This window comes from Megalobrama amblycephala, linkage group LG19 (assembly GCF_018812025.1).
Source record: "Megalobrama amblycephala isolate DHTTF-2021 linkage group LG19, ASM1881202v1, whole genome shotgun sequence".
In the NCBI taxonomy this organism is placed as follows: Eukaryota; Metazoa; Chordata; class Actinopteri; order Cypriniformes; family Xenocyprididae; genus Megalobrama; species Megalobrama amblycephala.
Window position 1 is genome coordinate 1,047,188 of NC_063062.1, and position 14,051 is coordinate 1,061,238.

The 14,051-nt window shown below is 35.7% G+C and overlaps 1 protein-coding gene across 2 annotated transcripts in view; it reads right to left on the bottom strand.

The window, feature by feature from the left end:
- LOC125254629 (BTB/POZ domain-containing protein kctd15) overlaps positions 1–14,051 on the bottom strand; it is a 30,747-nt gene that overhangs the window by 14,628 nt on the left and 2,068 nt on the right. For both annotated transcript variants that reach the window (XM_048169322.1, XM_048169321.1), the window contains exons 2-3: positions 12,740–12,915; positions 4,285–4,429 (exon numbers count right to left, since the gene is read on the bottom strand). In XM_048169322.1, the coding sequence (XP_048025279.1) occupies positions 4,285–4,429; positions 12,740–12,903 (309 nt within the window). In that variant the 5' untranslated portion in view covers positions 12,904–12,915. The remainder of the gene's footprint in view (positions 1–4,284; positions 4,430–12,739; positions 12,916–14,051) is intronic.

Genomic DNA, 14,051 nt, shown 5'->3' on the forward strand with positions numbered 1-14,051 from the left:
GCAATCCATTGCAATAAAGGCTTTAAAAAATAACTTTAGATTGTTGTAAAAATATTGTAAGTGGGCATTATAAGGTGAAAATGTATATGAAAGTATATATAACTGGTCAAGACGCCTCTAACCTCCATACGTGGATGGTTATTCAATATAAGCTTTAAAAAATACATTTTCATTGTTTCATATCATTGTAAGTTGACATTATAAGCACTGCAAACCATAACGCTCAAAATAATTAATTGGTTTGAGTAGGACAAACTTAAATTAAACAAATTAGTTCAGTCAAATTGACTAGTATTTAGCACTTTCTTTTCTTTTAATTTCACAGAACTTATATATTTTAAGTAAACTGAACGGTTTCATTGTTTGAGTTTTATGAACTAATTTCTTTTAATTTAGATGAACTAAAACTGGGCTGGGATTTCTATTTTCCAACATGTTTTGCCCATGGCACTCGAAAGGGAGAGTAAATGCTAAAATGAAGTGTTATATAATGTTTTTTTTTTTTGCGGACGCCCTTTCTGAATTTCTTAATTTAAAAATTTTGAGGCAAATGAACTTATTCGGATTTACAGTTAGGGAAAAATGTATATGAAAGTATATATAACTTTGTTTGGGAGTCGGGACACGTCTCTAACCTCCATATATGAATGGTTAAAACAGTATACAAAAGAATTTTGACTTGAAAAATTGATTTACGGCATTTCACATTTCAGCACTAATCCAAGCAGAAAATGTTCAATATGCATGCAATCCATTGCAGTATAAACTTCAAAAAACTTTAGATTGATCAAAAACATTATATGGGAAAAATGTATATGAAAATACATAACTTTGATTGGGACACATCTCTAACCTCCATATGTGGATAGTTAGGGTGCTCTTTTCTTTTCACCCATGTCTTTTTTCTTTTCTTTTGCCCTTCACAGTGCAGATGACAAAACGCATGCGGTGCATCAGTGCTGGAGGGAACGGGAAGGTATTAAAAGAAGCTCCACATGCGCCTGGATCTCTGTTTTCAACAGGACTCGTTCTCTAACGCTCTTCTTACAGTCTAGCCCGATACGAGAGGTGAAGAAAGAAACAGACCCCAACAAGAGCAGATAGAAAGACGGACGATCCGCTACCCTGAATTCCCATGTTCAGGCGATCCGACAGGCCTGTTGTGATCCAAAATAATGATCTTACTCCATTGCCCATCGGCAAGACAACATCTCACAGACAGACAGAGAGAGAGAGACAGAGATATTCCCCTGTCTCCATCTAATACATATAAGAGATGACCATTTCTCTTTGATTTTTGTCAAACACATGCTGATGTAGAGGTCAGATCTTACGTGACACAAACCTTGGAATCAAAACCGACCCTTTACCGTCTTGCTCATCGGATTTATGATGAACAATTCATCGGTGCGTGTAAGTCTAAAAGCAAGAAATGTTTTTTAATCATTGATTTAAATGTAATCGCTGCTAGTGGTCACAAACAAAACCAGACCAGCAGCAGAATGCTTTTATTTCCTGGAGCAGCTGAGCAACAGATAATCTCTGGTACAAATGATGCTTTTTTCACTGATAGATGCTAAACATATTCCGCTTTAGCTCCACGTTCACATTGATTTAGCGAAACGCACGCCACCGCGGGCCATGACAGTCACGATGCCTCACAGATAAGGACACCGCCGGCTGCCGTTTGCATTTCTGTCTGATTTCACACACATTGATCATCAGATCGTCCAAACTGAGTTCTTTGTCCGACTCGAGAGAGAAAAACAAAGCGAATCCAGATCAAGATTAAAAGACGTGATGTGTTTACATCATATCTGCATGTTTGGAAGGGAGAGTTCATTCATGAGGATAAATGAAACATTGAATCAAACATTTTTTGTAAAGCTGCTTTGAAACAATATGCATTGTGAAAAGTGCTATGCAAATAAACTTTTGAATTGAATAAATCAATTCATAATGAGCCATAATGTGTAAATATCAAGTCATTTCTGTGGTCCAGATATAAATAGTAATTTGTCTGCACATACAGTGAAAATACTGTGCAATGTGACACAATCACAGCCAATCAGAACATATTTGATAATATATCGTTAGCCTCATAGCATAATTGCCTAAGTATCATTTGAAAATGAATGACTTAGGCAATTATGCTATGAGGCTAACGATATGCATGGCTATTTTGGACCAATAATATTGCACTATGGGCGGGGCTAACAATATTTCCTGATCTTCATTGTTTTTCGTGATTGCAGCTGGACAAAACAAAACCTCAGAATTGCATGAAAGAGCTAGTCATTATTTAAAGATTTGTCTGGTTTGGACTATGCAAGTATGAAAACACACACGCACTTGTTATGCTAGTCAAAATTTTGTGCATTACTGCATCCTGAAATTCACCAGACTGCCATTTGCGATGCACTGCATTCTCAGTATTGCCACACGGGGCGCTATAGCAGACATTAGCAACTGTCTTCTTCTACAGTCTGTTTTCTCATTCAGCTCCAGTGTTGCCAAATCGGGCTACTTTAACACTGTTGCTGTGGGTTGTTTTTCATATCAGCGGGTTTAAGCGACCCAAAATAAGATGATATTTTGCCCCTGGAATGAATTTTTACCAGAGAGAACCCCGCCAAAAAGCGGATTTTACCCCCTGGACCTCCCCCAAAATGCGATTGGACTAGTTTTGGGCTAGTTTTGAGTAGCAATTGGGCGGGTTTTGATATGAAAACCTGGCAACCCTATGATCAACATTTGCACAACTCAGACAGCAATGAGATTAAATGGAGGTCAAATAGAGCCATTTGTATTGTATCCCAATATGCAATGTAATCACATTGACCTTTAATTTCCAGTGTGATGAATTAATCAATATCAACAATAATTTTCTAACATCTAAAACTGGATTAAAAATGCAAATAATTGATCAAATATCCCCAAAAATCCATAATGACAACTTTTTAAAATATAGCTGCAATTATCGGGGTTCAAGCGCGTTAAGGCCTTTAAGCACATGCGTAAAAAGGTATTATGTTTTAATTTGCAAGCCTGTAACCATCTTGATCATAGATGGAAAAGACCATTTACAGCCAATACAGGCAATTTACCATAGGAAATATATAGTTTTTAAAGCTTTTTAAGAGTTATCGAGGTTGAGCCAAAAACCTAGGACTAGTTCGCCAAAGTTGGTTTTTGAAATAATCTCCAATATTTAACGAACAATTGATGGACAGCAGTGGTCCCAGAGGCAAAGTTGCTCAGAATGAGGAGTTCTATCAATCGCACGATACATGAACATTTGCACAAGTATTCACATGCCTCTAGGGCCGTGAGTCAAACAGCCCCAGCAATTTCAATCAGATCTGCCTCTATTAACCTTTTTCACTGATAGCTGATCAAAATTCATTGGCCGATAGTGGACATGTTTTTTGAGATACATCAATGTCCTCACAGATAATCATGGTGCTTTGGAAAAAGACACTGCATGCCAATTTTCAAGTCGTTCGGACTAACAGTGAAGTAGTTATAGCCGTTTTCATGTTTTTCCCTGTTATAGCACCACCAAGTGGCCAGTCGCCGCGTCCTTTTTCACGCGCCCACAGAATGAGCTCTTACACGGGTGTGCCAAGTTTGGTGAAAATGTCTCATTCCTTTCATGAGTTATAGCCATTTTAGTAAAAGTGGCTCCACCCACTTTGAGCATTTTGGCGGCTCTTAGGAACCGTGAAGCATAATTTCGATTTTTTTTTTTTTTTTTTTTGATAATTATTGACAATCAGACTCTGGAGAAACTCAATACACTGGTTCTGATTGGGCCAAAAACCAAGGACTAGTTTGTAAAAGTAGGTCTTTTCAAAAAAATCCAAAGTACCTGAAAAGTTATGAGCAATTTCGTACTTTTGACCGCTGTAGCGCCACCGTCAGGCCATTCGGGGCGAGCCTTGGTGACATTGTAGACGGTGTGAGCACTACCAGCCCTCAAAGATTCAAGTCTCTACGACTTATGATTTGGTCTGACCAATCACTTTTAGGGGAGAATGCTGATCCTTGGAAATTTTAACAATTATAACAGGGTTAGCACTATGCCTTGAACCCCTATGAATATAATGCATGTGACAACAATGCAGCATTTACCATGGCATGCTGCGTACTATTTCACATACTATTTAGTTTAACAGTAAGCAGTATGCAGTGTTTACCGTAGTACACGACATGCATTCTATTCCAAACAGCCAGTGAATCTGGATTTTTCCAGAAGAACAGAATAATCCTTCATTTAAATACCTTAAAGTCATCCGGCAGGAGCAGTTTGCAGGTTCGCAGGAAGCTCAGAATATAGCGGAATATCTCTCCGTCCCTGTCGATGAAGTAATGCTGCTTTAAACTGTCCAGAACGATCGGCTCGGTTCCGTTAAACAGCCTGCTGATCCTGAAAATTAAAACACACACACACAGTTAATGGAGTGAGGCCAGCCTCCTTTAAATGCATGAAACAATTAGCATTTATTTTTCAATTTTATTAGTGGCCAGCCAAAAACGTATTAAAGCTCGCTTCTGAAACAAGAGGCTTTAGGCGGATTTCAGTGGCTCAGAAAAGCGTTTCAAGTCCTTCTACTGTGGGATTCATACAGAGCTGAACACAGCTCAGTGTTTTATCATCTCAACAGTCACAAGCCAATTAAATCACTCCCACATAATATCATGATGTCAGAAAGCATGACAAGCTACTGAAATAAAGCAGGACAGCCTTCAGATTATTTGCATATGTAAACTAGAGAGCTTAATGATATAATCACTATGAGTAATAATAATGATTAACTTAGCAAACACCAGTAATGAATGTTTGAGGGACGGAGTTGAAAGTTTCCTGTGCAACAAATCATGAGGATAAAAAAACATGTTGACTGTTTGTTTTTTAAATTCTGGCGACTTTTTGTGATCTGGAATCCACTGGAATGAGGCCAGTATTCATTACTGAAGCTGAGAAAAATATGTTCTAAGAACGTTTTGCTAATGTTCACATTCTCTGAAAACATCTAGTTTTTTAAATGTTTTAAAAACATTTTTTCTTGGTTGTGTAAACGTTAAGGAAACATTCCATTTTATCATTCTTCAAACATTATGGGAATGTTACTTTTGAATGTTCTCTGAATGTTCCGAAACAAGTAGCAACATTTTTAAAAAATGTTAGACGAGCATCCAAATAAAATATTTTAGAAAACATTCCACAAACAATGTATAAATAATGTTTTGAGAACATTATTAAAGACCAAAATAACTTTGAACGAAATTTCTTTTAAAGTTACTGAAGAACATAACGTTGAGAGAACCTTGCCAGAACGTTCTGAGAGCGTTCCCTGTTAGCTGGGCTTACAGCATCTGTTTGTCCCTTTAGTGATGGAAGGAGAAATAAAAAGAGAGACTATATCTCTCCTAATTTCTTTCTTTGATTTCTCCACCTTTGTAATTTTCTCCCCAAAAATGTCAATGTATTTTTTTGTCATTTGAACGAAAGACAGCACAAGCACACTTTCTCAGAAGAAAATAATAAAAATAAAAGTTCAAAAAGGTGGTTTTCACAGTGACACCACAGAAGAGCCATCCTGGGTTTCCCAAAGATCCATTTTTTCTTATTTTTATAACCTGAAGAACCTTTTTCCATGATAAAGAACCTTGTGTGCAATGGAAGGATTCCATTGATGTTAAAGGTTCTTCATGGAACCATCAATGCCAAAAAAGTGTTTAAAAAGATTAAAAAAATATATTATTTTGGCACTTTGTGGTTTGAAAAAATGCAATATTTCTGTGTATTTTGATGCTTATGATTAAAGTACAGTAAGCACAGTTGAATGAAAGTTGCACTTAAAGAAATGATGGGTTAAAAACAACCCAAGTTGGGTTGAAAATGGACAAACCCAGAGATTGGGTTGTTTTAACCCAGCGGTTGTGTTAAATGTTTACCTAACCTGCTTGGTAGTTTTATTTAACCCAACTATTGTTTAAAAATTTGGGGTTCATTTTAAGCCAGACATATAGTAATTTTTAAACAATAGTTGGGTTAAATAAAACATTTAACCCAACCACTGGGTTAAAACAACCCAATCGCTGGGTTTGTCCATTTTCAACCCAACTTGGGTTGTTTTTAACATTCTTCTACTATATTAAATTTTTTTTTTTTTTTTTACTAATTCTTTCATTTTTTGAGAAAAGGCTGGCCTAACAATAACTCTGAAATCATAGGAATAAACCAACATTTTATTTTTATAATTTCAGAGTTAACTGCAAAAAAAGAAATATAAAAAAAAAGAATATATATATATATATATATATATATATATATATATATATATATATATAAATTTTTATTTTTATTTTTTTTTGAAAAATTATATATATAAAAAAATATATATTTGATACTTATTTTGATGCTTATTGACGTAAAATAAGAAAAATTCAAATTAGTCACTTAGAGGCTCCATGATAGACTAAAAAATGCTGGGTTAAAAACAACCCAAGTTGGGTTGAAAATGGACAAACCCAGCGATTGGGTTGTTTTAACCCAGTGGTTGGGTAGTTTTATTTAACGCAACTATTGTTTAAAAATTACTGTATTACTTGCTTAAAATGAACCCAAAATATGTTGGAAATTAATATTTATTAATATGTTTAATAAATGAACATTTATTGTTTAATGAATAATAATCAAACCTTTTGATTATTATCGTTGCCTCTAGTAATTATGTGTCTGATTTTTAATTTCCAACCTATTTTGGGTTAATTTAAGCTAGACATATAGTCATTTTTAATCAATAGTTGAGTTAAATAAAACTACCCAGCAGGTTGGGTAAACATTTAACCCAATCGCTGGGTTTGTCCATTTTCAACCCAAATTGGGTTGCTTTTAACCCAGCACGTTTTAGTGTAGTTAGGATGCTCCCTATGTAGGCAGCTCACTAGGTTTTGGAAGAGAGTTTGTGTGTCCATCTCCAGATAAACAGTGCAAACTTATCCAATACATTATAACACATTCTTCTACTAATCTACTAATATCTAACAACTGTTTGAATGATTCACAACATTTCAACACTGAAACTGGTTCTCCAGCACACTGGATACCTGGAAATACCTTCATCTTTCTGCGTGTAGTTCAGTTCTCTTTATGAACTCTGATAGGATCAGCATTTCCTTCCGTTCCTAGGCTGAGCAGCAGCGCTATCACAGCACCGATGCAATCTCCTCTTTAATCACGGCTACAGTTCCTGGATCAGCTGACGGCTCTGCATAACCACAAAGAAACCGGCGAGGCCGAGCGGGGCGGCCCGACCGCTTCTCAAAGCCCGGCAGCCGAGGTACAAAAGCGTTTATTGTGCGTCGACTATTGACTCAGCGTAAGGAAGTGATTTGCTAACACAAACACAGTTCATTGAGCTCTGCCAGGTGCGTGTATTTACAGACTTTTCTTCATAACGGGGACTGTTTCTTCCTTTAATGCACGACGTACACTAAAAGTCTCGTCACCTTATGCACTTTCTAAAGCTCTTGTTTTCCCTGTTGTTTCCTTCTCTCTTTCGCTCTCCCCCCCTTTGGAAATCGATGCAAAATGCTTTATAAAAAACCAATACTCATCTCCCTGTAGCGCCTGCGGTCGTCCTTTCTCATATGGTCTTGCAATTCTTCCAGCTAGAATTTCACCATGCCCCTCCAGGCAAACACTGTTTTTCATCTGCACTTTTTTTAAAAAGCAATTAAAATGCTGCCTGTTTTTCTTTTCTTCCTCCTCTCCCCCCACCAGTCTCTCTCTCTCTCTCTCTCTCCCTCCATCTTTTCTCCGACACTCTCTCCCACATCCTCTTTTTCCTCTAAATCTCTCTCTGGATACGTTCACACAGCAGGGAATACGGTTGTCAGTCTCATTCAGAGCAGTAAATACGCTTGTGTTCATACACGCTTTGACTGTGATAGCGAGAGACAACCGATTTCTAGAACCGAACAGACTGAATTTTGAGACTGAGCTCAGTTGATGTGTGACAGATGAGGGCGATTCTTCAATTAGAGGCACTTCTGACTACTTGAAATCTTGAAAAATGAAACTTCTTCAACCTATGAATTATCTGTGTTGAAATATTTATCTCATGTCCTGAATAAAGATCTGGCCTGGATTTCAGCTGGATTTGAGTTTACAGTGTGCTAATGACGTTTTTCACTTATTTTGAGCGAAAAAGCTGGATTTGGAAGTTATCTAGCGCTCGGTTAACTCTGAAATCATAAGAATAAAAAAAGTTGTTTTTTTTTTTAATTAAAAAACCTGTTTTTGTATTTTTATATCATTTCAGAGTTATTATTGAAGTCTTATAAATATATGTATTTTTTATGATTTCGGTCAACAGACTGCTAGCTAGTCAACTGAAATCATAAGAATAAAAAAATGTTCTTTTTAACAAAAAATATATTTTTTTATTTTTATAACTTCAGAGTTAACTGAAAACATAAAAAAATATCTTAAATTATAAAAGAATTAATTAATTTCAGAATCAACAGACTGCCAGCTAGTTAACTCTGAAATCATAAGAATAAAAAAGGATTTTTCTTAATAAAAAATATTTTTTATAATTTCAGATTTACTGAAGTCTTAAAAAATATTTTTGTAAATTTAAAAAATATATATAATTTCAGTCAGACTGCTAGCTAGTTAACTCTGAAATCATACAAAATAAAAAAAATATTTTCTTAAAAATATAATTTTTATAATTTCAGATTTAAGTCTTAAAATATTATTGTAAATTTAAAAAATATTTTGTTTTATAATTTCAACAGACTGCAAGCTGCTAAAATAAAAATATTCATATATAAAAACAACAAAAAAATGAATATATATATATATATATATATATATATATATATATATATATATAAAATGCAGCAACAAATACTCAATTAACTGAAAATTTATATTAAAAAAATGAAAAATGTTAGAAAGGCACAAAGTTTAATTCTCCTGATTTTAACCTTTTTCACACTCTTAAAAATAAATAAAATGTACTTAAAGATGCAATTAAAGCATCTGCTAAATGCATACATGTAAATAAAAATATTTAAAGTTATTAATAATGTACATTTTTTAAATATTTTTTCTTTAAAATTATTGTAGGTAGCAAAAAAGTTCCTCTGAAGAATAATCACCAGTTACTCTCAGCAGCGGACAGGAGCAGATTCAGAAACATATTATACTAAATTGAAGGCTGATCACGGCCATAATCACATCTGTATTCTGGGAATAAGAATCGTTTATGCATGTAAAGTAATTTGAAGAAGTTTCATTTAAGTGAACTAAAGAGTCACTCAATACAGTCATCAGTCTCAGTCTCTGACTCTGTTCCTCTCTTTGTCTGTTTCAGAGGCTCTGTCACCTCCAGCAGGTGAATCAGTCTCTCTGAGAGAGAAACGGGAATCGTCTGTCCTGCCGGTGGTGGGTATGACGGCTCAGACAGACACTTCCTGTCAGACTGTCTTCACTTCCTCCGTTCACAGGACAAGCCGTGTAGAAGAGAGATCCGAGCGGACAAACACTCCCACTACAGCAGTCTGACCTGACACTGACGTCCAGTTCACATCTGGAACTGATCCAGAGCAAATGAGTCACTGCGTGTAGATGCAACATACACATCTGATCCAAGAATATGGAAAAGCCCTAAACAAATACATGTTCAAGACTTCAAATATTCAAAGATGCAAATTATGCGATTGCATGCATGATTGACGGGTGAGTAGGTGGGTCCGGGATGCATTCAAATTAATTATTTTTTATGATTTCAGAGTTAACAGACTGCTAACCAGTCAACTCTGAAATTGTAAAAATAAAAAATATTTTGTACAAATTATATATATATATATTATATATATTTCTGAACAGACATTTCTGAATATATATACTTTTTAAAAAAATATTTTATATTTTTTATATGAAATCATAACAACAAAAAAGGATATTTATAATAAAATAAAATATATTAATAACTTTAGAGTTAAATGAAATCACAAAAAATTATATCTTAAATTATAAAATAATTAATTAATTTCAGAATCAACAGACTGCTAGCTAGTTAACTCTGAAATCACAAAAAATAATAATTTTCTTAATAAAAAATATTTTTTTTATTTTTGTGATTTCAGATTTGCTATATATTACATATTATTAAAAAATATATACATTATTAGGAAGGCAATGATTGACAGGTGAGTAGGCGGGTCCAGTATGCATCAGAATGCATTAATATTACACTACAAATCTGGTCACATATGTGTTTTGAGTGAGTCACAAAATACTTCTGCACCCTAAATTTAGCACTGAACACTTGTGATTGGCTTGCCTGAAACGGATATCAACACCAGATGTAAACAAGTCCCAGTACTGTTTCAAAGAGGCAAAACCCTGTTGCTTTTTCCTTTCTTGAAGTATTTATTTAAAAATAAGAATATAGTTCAAAATCACTTTAAAAGACCAACGAAAAACAAACATTTTGTAATCTTCAAAAAGTCACACAGGTCAACAGATTTGTCTCTCTGTCAAAACATTTGATGATCTATTGTGCAAAAATGACCCATAATTCCAGTGTGAACATTCACGATCACAACTGCCCTCGTCCTACCGATCTCTGTTAGAAAGACCCCACAGAATGAGCATGAAACTTTCATATGTCCTGTCACTTCAGCAGACTGAGCTGGAGGGAGATGAATGTTCACACATTAGTTATAGAGCGAGTTTCTTTTCCCGCTCTGCATTATTAAGGGATCAATCTATTAAAAGACATCATCAACTTAAGGTTCTTTAACTGGACTCTCTTAGCTGTCAGCTCGGCCTCTGAGGCCAAGTGCTGGGAGAGCGTTTGTTTAACTGTGTGTGTGTGTGTGTGTGTGTGTTTGCATCCATGAGTGGGTTTCCCACTTGTCAGTGTGATTAGTGAAAGTGGGCGCTAATGTGCTTTGTGGACTCAAATGAAAGCACGCTTTTAATGGTGGAAGATACTTTGGACACTTAAGATACACTTAATGTATTAATGTCATTGCATTACATTTTCAAAGTTGGGGTTTAGTAAGATTTTTTAATGTTTTTGAAAGAAGTCTCTTATGCTCACCAATGCTGCATTAAATTAATCAAAAATACAGCAAAAAATCTGAAATATTATTACAATTCAAAACAACTGTTTTCTATGTTAATATATTTTAAAATGTAATTTATTTCTGTGATCAAAGCTGAATTTTCAGCATCATTACTCCAGTCTTCAGTGTCACATGATCCTTCAGAAATCATTCTAATATGCTGATTTGCTGCACAAGAAACATTTCTGACTGTTCTTTTGTGGAAACCGTGACCCAAACTGTTTGAACAGTACTGCACAACTTTCACAAGTTGGTTTGTATGATTTGAAATAATAAAACAACAGATCTAGTGTTGAAAATGATGAAAAAAATGTGAACTTGACTTCATACTTAAACTAAAAATCAGTTCAGTCAATTAAAAATCAATGAAGCATCATTCAAAAATGATAAAAGCAGCATTTGAGCAAATTCAGATACTCAATTTGATACTAAAATGACATTTAGACATCTCTATGTATGACTTAAGTGAACAAATGTAGAATAGAATACGTACTTAAAGTTATTTACTTCATAACCACAAACAATCGCAACAAAAACTACACTAGTAACAATAAAAATCATTGGCGCAAACCATACCACTCTAAACGCAATCGTATTCACTCATGATCACTCATCAAACTAAAAATAAACTTTTCCACTAATAATTCTTAAAACAGTTTTTATCATCTGATCAAGTGTGATGAAATTCAACATTCTAAATGTTCAAACAAGTTATTCCAATGTTATTCTCTCTCTGTTCAGAAATCAGAATTAATCTCACTCCATGATGAAAGCATATGAATTCTTTCTCTCTCCTAATAAAGTAACAGAGCCAGTGACAGGGAATATGATCATATTCATGTTCAGGATTAGTCAGACGTCATCAGAACAGATAATTAGCCTCTAATCAGCTCTAATTGAGTAATCAGCATCAAACACTCCACTAACATTACACACAGAGTCTGGAAGAACTGAGGAAAACACTTCCATTTAGCGTATTTTTCTAATTTAATACTAAAGTTTCAGCATTATCAAAGTGCAACTGAATTTGTGAATGTCTCAGTATTTAGTGCAACTTTCTTTTGCTTTACTGAGCACCTGATGATCAACGAGAGCATGATTTGAGATTCCAAACAGTTTCAGGTTTAAATGAAAAAAGGTTTAAATGAACATTCTTAGAAGAAAAGATTCTATTTAGAACCTTCAAGTGTTCCATCAACTGCTAGAACCTTTTATCACAGGATCATGGATTTAGTTTTAATTATTGTAATTAAACGTTATGAATTAAGCAGACCATAAACATACTATATCACAAAAAAAAAAAAAAAAAAAAAATATTATGCAATCATTTAAGACATTTCCCCTTATATAGAACCTTTTTGGTATAAAGGGTTCTTTAAAATTGAGTCAAAAACCCTATGGAGCTCCATTATACTTCAAGCAAAATGACTATAACAGTTCATAATGTAAAAATAATCTCTCCAAGATAAAACCACAACATTTGCACACCCTGAAAAAGCCATTAAAACATAAACGTAACTTTATCACCGCACTGCTGACTGCACAGGTTTACGTAACAGGACGGAGAGGCCAGGGGTCTTACCGTGAGTCTGGGTATTTGGTGAGGGTCGCCAGGCTGCTGGTGTACATGTGGCCACCCACGTCGATGTGCACGGGCGCGTTGGCTTTGGTGAGCTGAGCCGGCAGTGGAATCCCCTGCGCGGCCAGAGGAGAGACCGGAGACCGGGTCAGAGACAGGCGTGACATGCTTCTCCCTTCCTGGAAGCAGACAAACGGGAAAGCCATGGAGAAATGATGCTGCCTTCACGGTGCGTTAGCGTCTCTCCCACCTTGAGCGCCTGTGCGAGACTTATCAGATCGTTTTCTCATCTGCCCCATCGCATATTTAGCTTACAAATTATTGCCACGGCTCTAATGAAGTATGTTTGCATCTTTTCACTGGTGCGGCCCGAGGGCAGGATACAAGGATGTTTATTAACGCTGGAGAGAGAGGGAGCGGGAGAGAGATATGCGAGGTGTTCGCCTCCGGGGATGGGAGAGGAGAAAAAAAAAAGCAAGTTTCTAATTAAAGGTCGTGTTATGTGCTAGACGTGATATCCTCCGACACCTCAGCAACCAATCTGAACATTTGGGAAACGAGGGCATTGTGCGCGTTCACGTGGAATACCAGGCATCACTTCCAACCAGGAGAGCTTCGGAATTACTCAACTTCCACTGGCACTTGATTTCCATGATGGAAGCTGTTTCTTCAATGCATAATTTGCAGTTGTTCATGCACAATCTTAAATGACTCTTCTACTCGAGCCTCATCTCTGTTCGGCGCAATTTTGAAACTTTGGATTGTGGCATTCCTCGTAGTACTTATTACAGTTTTCCTTATTTTTAAGTCAATTTGCACGCATGAAGCATCTGCTAAATGAATGCACGCCAGCGTAAAGGTTTGGTGTGACGTTTTGACATGCATTTCACACTTACTTATGCTCCGAATAAATCCAGGAGTTTGTCTAATGAAAAAGCAAGCCTTTTATTTAACTCTGTTCGAACTTAAAGGCTTGTTTGTACAAGTCAAAACTTTACCTCACAATGCCCGGATCACACATGGAAATACGACTTAACATATTCCAGCTTCATTGTGAACCTGGAGTTCAAAGAGATTTCAACGACAAGTTCTTCCATGCAGTGGCTCATTTGTGCGCCAGTTATTTTAACCATACATGGTAAACAGAAGGCAGTTGTTATGGGCTCAGCTCAGCTCCAGCGCTGGAGGCGATGCGCTGGAGGCAGACGGCAGAATTTTCCAGGGTGTTGCCACCAAGCCCTGAGCACTAATGTTCATTTAATACACAAGCAAGATGATACATTACAGATTCCATTGAAAAAAAAAAAAGACTTAA